At 37.5% G+C, this 14,156-nt stretch overlaps 1 protein-coding gene and 1 long non-coding RNA gene across 2 annotated transcripts; one reads left to right on the plus strand and one right to left on the minus strand.

Moving 5' to 3' along the window:
• Positions 1-842: 842 nt before the first annotated feature.
• Positions 843-2,933, plus strand: msx1b (muscle segment homeobox 1b). The gene is made up of 2 exons (XM_027008438.3): positions 843-1,334; positions 1,743-2,933. Exons 1-2 carry the CDS (start codon positions 959-961, stop codon positions 2,147-2,149), a joined length of 783 nt encoding a protein of 260 aa, XP_026864239.2. The 5' UTR covers positions 843-958; the 3' UTR covers positions 2,150-2,933.
• Positions 2,934-10,839: 7,906 nt separating this feature from the next.
• Positions 10,840-12,497, minus strand: LOC113576385 (uncharacterized). Its single transcript, XR_003410506.3, has 3 exons — positions 12,339-12,497; positions 11,520-11,642; positions 10,840-11,224 (listed from the first exon to the last, which is right to left on the minus strand). It is a non-coding gene; the product is annotated as an uncharacterized LOC113576385 (long non-coding RNA).
• Positions 12,498-14,156: the final 1,659 nt, after the last annotated feature.

Here is a 14,156-nt window from a genome sequence, read left to right on the forward strand (position 1 = left end):
GGACTAGGACATATTTTCAATTGTTTAAGTGAAGTTAACTGTTGCCTTTTCTCCCTGAGGTAGCTTCGCTTTTGATCCTGCCCTGACTGGCGCCTGGCAAAACGCAATTCGTCTGGCTTATTAAATGCCCAGACCAAGAGAGAGAAATGCCTGTTGCTTCTTAGCTGTTGCTTTTGTAACCTCAAAAGCCCATGTAAAGCTTTAAATTACGGAAATGTAGTGTGAACTCTGACCCTATCAAATCAATTTATTTATTTGCAAATGTCTTTATCGGTGAATCAAAAACGAGTAATTTCTGTATAAACAAGGGAGCTGTTTTATATCCAAGAATAATTTTTCGTTTAAACCCTGTAGGTCTATATTTTCTCACTGCAGTACATTTATTAAATGTAATACAGTGTATTTTATTAATAATGTTTTTCACTTACATTTATTTTCGCATGCTTCGGTGCGGTCAACTGAGATTCTAACAGGCTATGTTGATTTTCTTCCAGACTGTTCTGATATAGGTTAAAGTTTCGGCGTGGGATAAGTTCATTCCTTTGTGCAGTCTCAATGACTATTCAACAGTTGGATATAGATACTTCTAAAGCTTCCCCACTGTTTAATTGGGCTAAAATTGGTCTGCTTGTGTTGCAAAGAGTCAGGAGCCCTCGGGCTATCAATACATCATCTCAGCAAGACGTCCGTGATTAACTACTCGTTTTTCTGAATATCCTCTTGAAGTCTTTCAAGGAGCGTTTACACCAATCAAAACGGACCTCTTGGACGTCACGTGGCCAATTTAACAAGCTGATTGGAAGATGAGGGGAGGGCGGGAGTAGTATGTCCCCGCTTATAAGTGACATCGTCCTTTAAGAAACAAACTGTCAAAAGTCGAAAGAACTAGGAAGGAGTACGGCATCTGAGGCAGCCTACATGTTTAAAGGCGCTCACTCGGACGCCCTAGGAGCCCACGATGAATTCTCCTAAGGCAGCGATTTCTACGGAAACTTCAGCACGCGATAAAACGGACGCAGAGAGTGAGGACAGTAAACCAAAAGCGACTGTGGTTGACATGGAAGCTAAAAACAAGGCGAATTGCCACCCGTTCAGCGTTGAGTCGCTGATCTCAAAGAAGACGTCCTGCAGGACTGCGTACTCTCCACCGGAGCGAGTGCCTTGTCCTGAGCAACTGGGGCAATATCCTCAGAGGAATTACTTCGCCCAGAAAAGTAAAGTTTCATCTGAAGATTTTCCCAGTGTGTCGGACAGCTTGAACGACGAGAGTGAAGACTCAAGCGACAAGGAACAGAGCACTTGGCTAAAGAGCCCCTCCTTCTCATCTTCACCAAGTAAGTCAGCATGTCTTTTTCTTGACTTAGAATGTCCTCGGGAATTTATACCTGGGTTCATTCGCTGTCTGAGTGCTTCTATGCAATAATAATTACATATAATAGTAAATGTAAAATTATTAATGTAGAATTGATAACTACAGTAGCTAGTAATTACAGTGAATAGGAGGGTGCACATCCGTCAAATTGTATAGCTAATATAGTACTAATAATAGTAATAGTTAGATTATTAATAATAACTTTAGCTCTGTTCGTACAATGAACGGTTCATTACGCATCCTATTGCACACTCACTGTAGTAACTAATCTTAGTGATTAATCTAGTGATTCAGTTTATCAATCACAATAACTGCGTTATTACCTAACATTTCTTTGGAAATTAACAACAATTTTATGTTTCTTGTCAAGGACACTCCAGTCCAACACAATGCAACTTGCGCAAACATAAGAACAACAGAAAACCTCGTACGCCCTTTACGACGTCACAGCTGCTGTCTCTCGAGCGAAAGTTCCGTCAGAAGCAGTACCTCTCCATTGCGGAGCGAGCCGAGTTCTCCAACGCTCTCAACCTCACTGAGACACAAGTCAAGATCTGGTTCCAAAACAGAAGAGCTAAGGCCAAGAGACTCCAGGAAGCCGAGCTGGAAAAACTGAAGCTAGCGTCAAAACCCATGCTACCAACCTTTGCGTTACCGTTTCCCCTTGGAGCGCATATGGGTCCTTCCATGTACGGAACACCAACCTCTATTCCACGACCGAACATAGCGATGCCCGGACTATTTAGTGGACCTTACGGAATGTATTATCTGTCCTAAAAGGTGTGCGACGATTTCATCGACGAAAAGCCTCTCATTTTCACCTTATTGTGCAAATATTTACATTGCAATAACTTTGACAAAAAAGTAAATCATTTCAATACCTCTAATCAGTGCCACGTGCACATTATTCTAGTGTTCTTGCGTCGGATTATGGTTGTTCTTAAGCAATCTCAAGTTTCTGTTTTGACATTTTCGCACTCACCAATGATTAATTTCCACGTAGCCTTAAAAATATCGCAGATGTCGCACAAATCAATGCACCCCACATTAGGTTTGAGTGTGTGTTTGTGTGATGGATATATTCGTGCTCTTGTGGAGCAGAGTGATGTGGGTTATTTCAAGAATATTGCAATGTAAAACTCTGGGGTTGTCCATCATGTGACAAAAGTACTTACTGGCCTTATCTAAAAAGTGCCTTGAAAGACCAAATATTTATTAGTCAATAAAGATTATTCTTTTAAACATTAAGTTCTCTTTTTTAATCTTCGCCCTTCATTTTTCTCGACATAGCCTTGCCTGTTATAGTTGGAACCTAGCAGAAGTCCCGCAGACTATTATGTAGCATTAATGGTAATAGACGAGTTGTCGTAGTATGCCAGATTTTTAAAAAGATCAATGTACCACAGCCTATTTTCACGTTTCATTTTTTCTTTTAGTAAAAGACTGGTATATATTTAAGGAATAATTTTGTTTTAGATCAAAAACATTCTTGGAAGTTGCATTTTCTTTTTATTTTCATTGGTTTCTACATTTCCTTTCACCCATTAAATAATTCCAACCATTTTGGGTACTGAATTATTCCTCTTTGCCCCTTATTGATAGTTCTGCAATAAAATGATGCGTTGTTGCGCTTTAACAGCAAAAAACAATGAGTTTATGCGGAAATCCTAAAAAAACAAAAAAAAAACAAAAAAAAAGAAAGAAGACAATCCAATAGTCGATTATGACGACTTTGTTGCACATTTATATAGTACAATATTATTGATGTCACGTGTGCAAATGTGTTTAAGATATTACTTTTCACATTTAAACGCTTGTGTTGGACTTAAACAAACTTACAATATGCTGCCTCCGAGATCATTAAAACACATATGCAAGTTTATTCTGTATGAAATTTAGGTATCCGTATCTTTTATGCGCTTGTGCGTGGCACTATGCCCCGCTCTCTCGTGAACAAGTTCTATTAAATTTTGCGAGTTTACCTTCAGCTGTAGGCACAGGTATATTTCCAGCAGGCCGGTCATGGCTCAGTCTCAGTAACAGACATACATCTCCAGTACTTAGGCCTGTTTAAATACGTTAATTTCAAGATGTAAATTTTTACACATTTCTGATTAAAGACCATTTGAATGACACCTTCCGATCCTGCTTTCGCTTTGCGGCAGTTTTCAGTCTTCAGTTTTTAGAGAGGACTGACTTTCACGCAGTAACCAAAGTGCTTAAAACAGTGCTACACATGCACATCATTTATTTCTGATCTGCGCGATAGACAGAGCCACGGTTCCTGATGCATGATCTGCAATTTTCACTGTCCTGTCAGTTAGAAAACTTATCAATTATTTCTCCATATAGAATATACCCTTCATATACATTCACTGTTCCCAGATCTGTGCGAGGTGAAACTGATTCACCTTGGCCAGCAATTATGGAAAGCACACTTGAGTATTTTAACAGTATTTTTTGTCATACTTTATTAATTTTTCGAGAAATACGATTACTTTTTATATACTTTTACTTTTTATATACTTTTAAATATTCTTTAAAGAATCAAGTATAGTGTCAGGAAATCTGTAGTTCAGTGTTTAGCAGAATTACAACAAGTTGTCAGTTCGTTAAACACATGTGTGCCATAGCACTGTACGTAGGCTATCAATTCTTTTTTTCAGATCAATCTTTAGGTGTGTGTCTGTGTGTGTGTGTGTGTGTGTGTGTGTGTGTGTGTGTGTGTGTGTGTGTGTGTGCGTGTGTGTGTGTGTGTGTGTGTGTGTGTGTGTGTGTGTGTTTGTGTATACAGTATGTATATATATATATATACTTTCAAGACAAGTTCAGTAAATGTTGATACAACAAAAACTGTAATAATTCATTAAAACAATAAAACATACAACTGACTAAAATGTATGACAGCCTATGAAAGAAGGTGTACTTATTTCTTTTTGAAGACTAGCTAATCTGTCAGGCTGAAGGTTGCATAAGCTTCATTTGATGCATGTGACACCTGTGTTGAAATACTGGCTACATCACATTCTTTAAGCCCTTCATGCATTCTGAGATGTGTTTGAAGCTTGGTCACATAAACACATGCATACACTGCTTAAATGCAAAGATGGGAGCAGTCCTACCATACATCTTCCTCTGTTAGACCACATTCACTTCCACCAACATGCACAAGGCACATTTAATGTTGCAATTGTTCAGGGACCATGTAACTCTGTGTTGGCACAAATATAGCCTGTGGGAAGCTTCACGGATATTGCCTTTAGCAGAATGCATGAAAAATGCCAACTGCTCCTACACTTCAGTCTGTCATCCACAAGATTCATGTTAATGTACTTGGTGTCCTATGTCTTGGATTCTGCAAGACATCAGTGATTCGTATGTGCTTGGTTTATTAAAAATAATACTAATTTTAAAGGCAATAAGATCATAAGTGTGGTTTTTTTCATTCCTCCTCCTCTGGCAACAGTGACTTCTTTTGCCTCTGTACATTCACACTGACCTACAGGCCCACCTACCCTAATCTAAAACATTACCTTTACGGGGGAAATGATCATCGTTTGTGCCAAATCGGCATAAAAATATATATATTCTACTAGGGCTGCTGGACCTCCCAGTCAGGGAACATAAGCTTCTTAACTGTGACATCTTACTGGAGAAAGACTGGCGCTCACATACTGAGTGGTATATTCAACTATTCAAGCAGCATGTTGCCCCCTTGTGGTCCTATAAAGATTTTTTTTCTTCTAATTTTGCGAATCAAAATATTACAAGATTCTTCAGCCAGAATAACAATAAAATCATTATCATTAAAAAATCTAATTTCATAACTTAATAGTACTCTGTCTGATCTTTTCTTCAATCGAATCTTTTCATCAATGGAACTATTTAAATAGTTTCTTTATTGGCTTTAAGAAGCTGATCCCTTTTTTAAATCACAAGATAGTGAACGGATTCATTTCGTGATTCCAGTTTATGTTTTAACTGAATACAAATGAGTTCTCTTAACGTTTGGTGCCTTTAAAGTAGCTGTGTGCACTGGGATGCTACATTTTATGGCCAAACTTATTATTGATTTAAGAGAAATTCCAAGAGTCGTCAGGTTAGCTGTGTTTATAGGTTAGCAAGCTAATTTTCCATATAAATAAGCTGTGAGATATTTCCTTCCCAAAGATAAGTATAAGTACTGCATGTTGAGCTCCGGTGAAAAAGGTCACTATTATGAACATTAAAACTGACAATTAAAGAATAAATTCAAATCTTTCTGTGAATGCTACTAGAAACATGTATGACATACTCGATCAAGATATTTTTGCAAATTTGAAAGAAAAATGTCGGTTTCTCAACGTTGTCCTAGGGAAATGCTATGCAGTTATGATTAGGTTATGTTGACAAGGAAAGACATACATGCACAGGCACACTGAGGTATTCAACTGAAAATGTGATGTTGAGCTATGATACGCCAATGGAAATTGTGGTTTTCTGCAGTTTTCATAAAAGGTTATGGAAAAAATAAACAATCAGTAGAGCATTTGGCTACTAAATAAAAAGGCTGTTGGAAAGTTCGGACGTTAACAGATCTTTTCCAAACTATATTTTGTGTTTTATGTCTTTTTTAAGAACGCGTTTTTATTATACCTATATGTCTTTATTAAAACTGTTTTATATTTTAACTGTGTGGTGTTCAATGGTAAAAAAAAAAAAAAAAAAAAAAAAAAAAAAAAAAACTTTTTAAAAAGGGTGGAACGCGTAAATGGCAATTATGAAAAAAGAAAGACAAATGACGCAAAATAGGATTTGTTTTTAAAAAAGGGAACCGAATATAGTATACACACAATGCAGCCACATTTCAGAGCTTCTTCTGTGAGAGACAGTGGGCGGTTGGACCTTAATTCCTGTTCTTCTTCAGATAATAATATAATGCATTAACATCATTATATCATTTTCTACCATAATATTATAGCACGTCGATCAGGTACTTAGGTCACTCTGGCCATAAACAAGGGCAAACAGAAAATAAAACTAATTTTAAAAGGCAAAGATCAAACCTAAGCGCATACAGAAGAAGAAGAAGAAAATACCACTATAGTTGTTAATATTAGTGTTGGGAGTAACGCGATAATTCGCCTACTTTCCTTGTGAGTATGTACTATAACGTCTTACTGTTCAATGTATTGCAATCTAAGTGTAGTTACTGTGTTGTAATTTCGTTTTGGGTTACTCTTACTCCTGCTACTTGGAAGAGACATTACACGGAATGTATTTAAAAGAAATGTAAGTTTTATTGTCCCTTAAATATATATATGAGGAACCAAATACCTATGGTTGGCCATTAAATATATACAAGGAAGACAATACTATCGTTTCTGTCTTAAACCACTAATGTCAAGGAGGAAGACTCGTGTATTTTAACCACCCAGGCGAACCACCCAGGGCGACAATAAAACCCAAACAATTACAATTCAATGTCACACTAGCTGAAGGAAAACCAAAGTAATAAAACACAACGTAAATACTCTAAAACATAAATGCATGGGTTTGAAACCGGTCACTAATAGTGACGTAGACAGCGGATTTCCTACCCGCGTGCGCTTTAAATGTAAGCGCACAATTCCCACCTGGTTCTCTACCCTAATATACTTTAATTCATACAGATGCATTTGAATGATGCAAAAAGAAGCTAAGGGTGAAAAATTCGATACCGAGGCATCGAAGAAAATCATGCAAAAATAATTCGATAGAGAGGCATCGAAGAAAATAATGCAAAACACACCTATTCGACACAGTGTAGAAAACGTTTGTAAGTCGCTCTAGATAAGAGCGTCTGTTAAATGCTGTAGATGTAAATGAAAACATTGCTATTACCACGCGACAACTGACACCCAGAGCTTCGAACGCTGGATGACATTGGATGATGGTGAGACTGATTCGAAAGATTTTGGCTCTATCTCGCAAACTATAACAGGGTTAAATATCCTGCCAACTTTTTATTGAAAAATTGGAAATATGTAAGCAGCATGTGAGAAGAAAAATAAAAAAGTTTCGGGACACTTCGATCTGTTGCCTCGCAATATTGTTTTATTAGTTTGCAATAGTATGAACATTTAGTGTACTACATTTCCACATAAAAAGAGAAAACAATTATAAATCAGATAAATTACAAAAACAATTATTGAAGAACTTTAATTAACATAAACATTATTAACGATCATAATTAGGTCTTATTTAGTGCAAAAATATAAATAAATTGTATGTTATATAGTTTGCACTGCTTCGAAGTTTTGAATTAATGAGTGTTCGCTTATAATCTCCGCAAACCACGAGGTGTCGCTCTGTTATGGTGTTAGCTTTCAAGTTTCAAGTTTCAAGTTTCAATGACCCAAATCTTTTTTTTTTCTTTTTTTTGGGGGGTGGGGGTGGGGGCAATATATCCAAATTATTCAATTACACATATCAATTCCAGAACAAGACAATGTATAATACATAACGAATTATCAACGGCAACATAATGGAAGATACCTAAGCAGGTATCCTAGGTACCTAAGCAGGAGGGATGAAGCTAAAGATCAAGGTCCATGGGGAAAACAAGGTTATAACTACATATTCTACCATTACAAAACACCTATTGCCAAAAACCTGTTACTGCACTTGCCACCACCAAAAACTGCCTCCTTCCTCTTCTGCCTCCGGGAGGGGTCTTTATGTAGGAGTGGTCAGCGGGCTGGTAGACCTAGAGAGGAATGGAGCAGAGTCAAGGTCAGAAAGGGTGAGGAAACCTGCTACCAGATTTGGATTCTGACATACACCTAGGGAAAGACAACTCACACACACACACACACACACACACACACACACACACACAAACACACACGAGCATAAATTTACATTTCATTAAGTGACATAAGTGCTGCTTTCTCAATGATTTCTGTTTTAATGTTTGTCGGGGAGCTAGTTCTAGTTTTGTATAAAATGAAAGTCTGCCCACAGTAATCTACAACACATCTATTTCTCACTACATATCTATAACAAAATGTTACATCTATCACAGTACAGTAAAAGTACTAGAGTCTAGTTAATAGTATTGCTTTTCCCAGTAAGACAGGTTTCTGCAATTAAACAGCAGAAACATTGCATTTCAGGGGATTCGCCAAAAATATGGAAATTCGCTTTTTTTCAAGATTATTCTATCTTCTTGTCGACTTACTGGCAGCAGTAACCCACTTCGTTAGCTACCTATCCTACAGTTGCAGTTTATGTTTCACTGTTGCCATGCATAGTTTGTCACCCCCCAAAACTGTTTTTTAGTGGACAATTTCTTAGAAAAATAACACTGTGCTGACAAAACTGTAGACCATCTGCAGACAATCCTTAAGATAGCAGCAACCATTTAGAGATGTGGTAGTGTGTGTTTCATAGGTGTATCAGGCAGTGCAATGTTGCTAGAGATTTTATGCCTAAGGTATTTCTAAAGTGGGTGTTAAATATATATGAACTCCAAATTAGTTTAGACATTATTTGAATCTTTTTTTTATTTTAGAGCTAGAGAGAGAAACAGAGGGACAGATAAAGAGAAATTAGGTTACACAGGAATTCCCCACTTTACAAATGATGATTTATAGCAGTTGGAAAGTGGACCACACACATGAAGGAATACATTGCAAGAATGAAGTAAGTGTGATTGCAGAGTTGGTTTCAGAGAGATTGGGGTAATATCTCCTCTACAGCAGTCACAGCGAGATTACATAGAAATTAGGCCAATAAACTGTAAATGTGCCGTTTGGTATCAGTACCAATGTTTCTTCATTTATAGGCTTCATCTTAGTAATATTAGATATTTGTATGTCATACCAACTCTTTTATGCTGTAGATTTAGAATGAACAGTGCTAAATGTAAAATGTAAAATAAATAAATGTATTTGAAAAAGAATATGAGACTTGTATAGATATAACAGACAGGAGTGTTCCAGAAGTTTACTTAAAATAACCTTGTCAATGTTATAGTGCTTTTAGGTTTGTTAATGTAGATTTTGTCAAGAAATAATGAATGACTATTCATTAGGGGTTTTACATTAAAAGAAAAGGTCACTGCCAGACCAAGATACAGATGAACATAATTTAGCAATAATTATCTTTTTTCCAGTGGAGTAAGATATAGCACAACCAGGATAATTGACAATGTGCGTCTCCCGTGCAATTGCCATATAACTAATGTAGAAACAATAGCTTCAGGTGTGAGCTACCCACACACTTGCATTTGGGGGTAACACAACAAAAATCCAGCAAAACCAATCAACCCTAGGCTTAACAGTGTTTCCTAACTCCATTGAACAAAAACAAGGTCAACAAAACAGGGCACTCACCCCTTACACACAAGTCACAAAGATTGCATGATTCTATTTCATAATGTCAACTTCCATCTTAAACTACACAGAAACGTTGAGCTGGGCTGGGCAGTGGATAGACTCATGTTGAATGTTATGGTTTTCATGAAGACAGACTGGACAGCACGGTGCTTTTGGTAAACATGAGCACATGTAAGCAAATAAAAAACACAAAAGGAAATACCTTTTGTAAAGATGAAGGGTTAAAATAGCACCATTGAGGAAATTAAATCAAATAATGTGCTTTGTCATCATGAAATCAACATAAAACTCTTCCAATTGTTAACTCAAGGAGCTATTTGAAATATTAGTTTATGTTATTTTATTTATGTAATTATTTATTTTACAAAATAATAAACAAAACCCACTTCATTAGAAGCACCTAGCTTACACCTACATTCACTGAGTGCTCTATTAGGTGTACATTACCAATATGTGCATGTTATGTCTGTGCAAGTATACACTATTGTAAAGCAGTTTGTTGGTCATGCTCTACAATGTTGATCATTGTTCAGTGTATAATTGTCAGGAATGGCTGCCCTCCTGGCATCCTTGTTCCCTGGTCATGTCTGTTTTCCTTTGCGTCCCTGCTCTGTTCCTTGGTTTCGTTTTCGCCACCCCTCGTCTGCTCCTTCGTTCCGGTCTGTGTTTTGGTTCTCCCTGTTCCTGTGTTCACCTGAGTCTGTTTACTGCCTAACTGTCCTGGTTATTTGTACCCTGTGTTTTTGTCTTCTAGTTTTGTCGGTTATTTTGGTAAGTCTGGTTTGTCTGTCGTGTCAGTATTACGCCTGCTATTATTGTTGTTACCTCGCCTCTGTGTTTTCCTCTTTGCCTCTGTTGATTTTGCCCTCTGTGATTGTTTCCCTCATTCCCTGCGCATGCATTCTGCCTTTCCCTTGTTCTTAAGGGAAATCGTTACAAAAATGACAAGAACATTGCTGACCAGAAATTATTTGGGTGAAAAACCATTCTCAACATTAAAGAACCATTCTTAATGATATGGTAGCATATTTATTTGTGTTAGGTACAGTTTCTTAAACAATTTAGGTCATTATACTTCAGGCTAAAGAAAACTGCACAATTCAATGATACAGTAAGCAGGAAGTCTCTTTATTGCCTCCGAGAGTCTGATCCCTCCTTTTAATCATATTAGAATGCAGAAAACAGTCACTTCATTATTCCAACTTGTATTTTTATTCATAAAAATCACATGAATCAACATCTAATACACATGATGTATTATGAAATTTAAATTTAAGCTAAGACTTAATTAGACTCAAAGCAGCGCCTGTATCACAATCCGTTCATTCTCAGCTTAGTTAGCGCTCTGGTGTGAACTATAAGACAGCTGTGTGTACTGCGTCGTCTGTTCAGTTGCAGAGGTCCGTGCTGCAGCAAATGGCAACCGTGTTTGGCATGTTCTGGTAGTTCCTACATGTGGCCATGTCCATGCAGGAGCGTATTGAGGAAGAGGCTGAAAAGTGAAAATAAAGTCTGTTCATTATGTAAGAAAAAGATCAACATGTCTTATGGCCATGTCTTGAGACAGCTACGTCACTGGATTAATGCTTCTTAATGCCACATGGTCCTTACTAGCTTTTATTTAGTGTTAAGATGCTTGCATTTGGGGGTAAGCATTCATATCAACTAAGCGCTAGCTAAGGTTTATCACTAACTTCACTCACTAAGCCATGGATCCATTTTCACAGTATATACCTACCAGTAGTGAAGTTTATATAAGAAAGGGAAAAATGGGAGGAATATTTTACCCAGTGGGCCAGATAGGAACTGCACATTCCCGCAGCCCTTGACATAGTAACGACAGTTCTGCACTGATGGAGTGCAGGGTTGAAATGGACTGGATATACACAAGTTACACTTCAGCGCTTCCCCTATGAGAGAAAGCAGATTACTGGGCTTTAGCTTGCGATCTTCTAATACTGTCACATTAAATGTCAATCAGAGCAAAAATGTTGTCTGTATGTTGTCCTACACAAGACAATCTCTTACTCACATACAATTGCCACTTTAATAGTTACCTTACATTTACTGGTGACACCTAATATGGTAGTCTTTACAGTTCCAGACTGTAGGCTATTTAATGACATGCATAATTTGTTAGCCTCCCTCTGCCCCATTCATCAATGGTCAGTGGCTGACTGCAGCATTGATACTAAGATGGCAGTAGGTGTTGTATTGGTACAAGCGCAGACATAGCAGCAGTGCTAGAGCTTTTACACATGCATTTGTCACTGCTGAGAGTTGTTCACTACCCAGAAATATCTCTACAGCAATGGTCCTGTAGTCAGAAACTGCCCATACGTTAACTGCCGACATTAACGCTGTACATAAAGGAATACCTTCAGCTAGGTGTTTCTAATAAAGTTGTCAGTATACAGCACACACAGGACAAGAGAAGTATATATATATATATATATATATATATATATATATATATATATATATATAGAGAGAGAGAGAGAGAGAGAGAGAGAGAGAGAGAGAGAGAGAGAGAGAGTCCATCACACATACACATATGCTGTATGATAGAGAAAAAAAATGGCAAAGTGAAATAGAAGTAATCCTACCATAGCTGAAGGCCAGAAGGAGAAGAGTAGCACATATAATAGTTTTCATTTTCTCCAGAGTACAAATGAACCCAACACAAGTGAATGGTACAGATGCCAGAAGAAGAAACAAATAAAGATCTATAGAGTGTTCATCGAATTCTCTTTTTATACATCTTGATCTTAAATATCAGAGCATGGGGAGGTGGAGCTAGGTTCACAGTTGTGTTAAAAGGGAAATGCCAGCCCACAGTGATTTAGTTTTTTGAAGAAAGTAAATAGTTTGTCCTTTTGAACTTACTGGTACCAAATTTCATCAGACTCTCAACCCACTTTCTCAGAAACACTTTTCTATAACTAACATTCACTCACCACTTTATTAGGGACACTTTATTAAATGTGCATTTTGTAGGTGCAGTCAGATTGTTTATATTTTTTCCAACATTTATCAGTGGTCATTTCCTTATTCAAGACAATTAAAGACTGAAGACCACCTGCAGACCATGCTGCGGACCCCTATTACATTGTGCTTATTACATTTTAATCCTGAAGAAATGGATCACCATACTGTTGGCATGGTAAGACAGCTCTCCACTCTGCTCTCACTGGAAAGGGAAGAGGCCTTTCTCACAGTTTTGCTTTCACTCCCAGTACTACTTATTTTGTACTTTCCAAAGAACAAGAATGGGATTCCCATGAGAACACTCCTCAAAACTGCAGTTCTCAGCAAGCTAAAATGGCTGTTCCCGAATTGCTTTTGCCTTTATTTAAACCCACAGATCTCAGGAGACGGGGCTCCACATTAGTGGACCTACGACATTAAGTCAAGAAACGTCAGTGCGTTTACCTTGAAGATTATTATTTCTGTTTTGTGTTTTGTTAAGCGCTTCCATCAAGCCCGATGGATAATAAAGAGCACTTTTTCGCAACCCCGCCTCTGGCTTCCTCTGAACGGCCACCGTCAAAAAAAACCCCAATTGCTTAATAAAGTGTTTGGCTAAATCAAGCTGGTGTAATGGAGTTAAAATAGAAAAAAAGAATACATCTGCCTAGGTGACATCATACAAAATTGTATGTAGAAATTAATGTTGTTTATTTAATCTATATGTACGGGGGTTCATGTTGTACTGGAAAAGTACTGGAAAAGTTAGTATAGCAAATTAAACTACAATTCCCTGTTTACGCATGCATCTGCACTGGAACATCCAGGTTTTGTTGCCTTTGAACCCTCGCACGTTGTTTACCTCAGTAGCGTTGAGTACACTACTAAAGGGAAGTGAAGAAGAAGAGTTTGGCCAGCCACGGGCAGTGGGAGGACCTTCGTTAGTGGCCACGCCTGCACACACCTGCGCCTCGTTTGTCTGCGTATTTAAATCCACGTTAATGTTAATGTGGTGGTGTTGTTAGATGTATTTATCGTCGGTATTTAATGTTAACCGTTTCTTGTTTGTATTAATCGTGTATGATTCTTGCGAGTGCCGTTAGTGTTCTGTGTTAAATGTTAATAAATGTACGTCCCAGACGTTGGAGTCTGTGCGTCCTGCGGCACTCGGGCCACCTCGCATTACAGGTACTTTATGAATATATATGTGATGCTGGAACTAAGTATTGTTAATAGGAGTCGCAATATTCACTGTATATAACCGTGTTGCTATTTGTGAGCAGTAATATTTTATTTAATTTAGCATTTTATTCTTTGATGAAGCTAAGAGTGCTAGTTCTCTCACATAAAAAGAATCTCAAATTTTCAAACCAGTTATACTGTGTTTGGAAATGAGTCAGAATACATAAACATTTTTCTTTCCTTATTTTAGTGTTCTTTGAGTAGTTGCAGCAGTA

This window comes from Electrophorus electricus, chromosome 18, assembly GCF_041902795.1.
Source record: "Electrophorus electricus isolate QZ-2024a chromosome 18, ASM4190279v1, whole genome shotgun sequence".
NCBI classification, from domain to species: domain Eukaryota; kingdom Metazoa; phylum Chordata; class Actinopteri; order Gymnotiformes; family Gymnotidae; genus Electrophorus; species Electrophorus electricus.

Excerpts from the sequence above, each read along its gene's own strand:
- msx1b (XM_027008438.3), top strand. The coding sequence starts at position 959 with ATGAATTCTCCTAAGGCAGCGATTTCTACGGAAACTTCAGCACGCGAT. Across the intron at positions 1,335-1,742 it reads CTCCTTCTCATCTTCACCAA|GACACTCCAGTCCAACACAA; the intron begins GTAAGTCAGCAT and ends TTTCTTGTCAAG.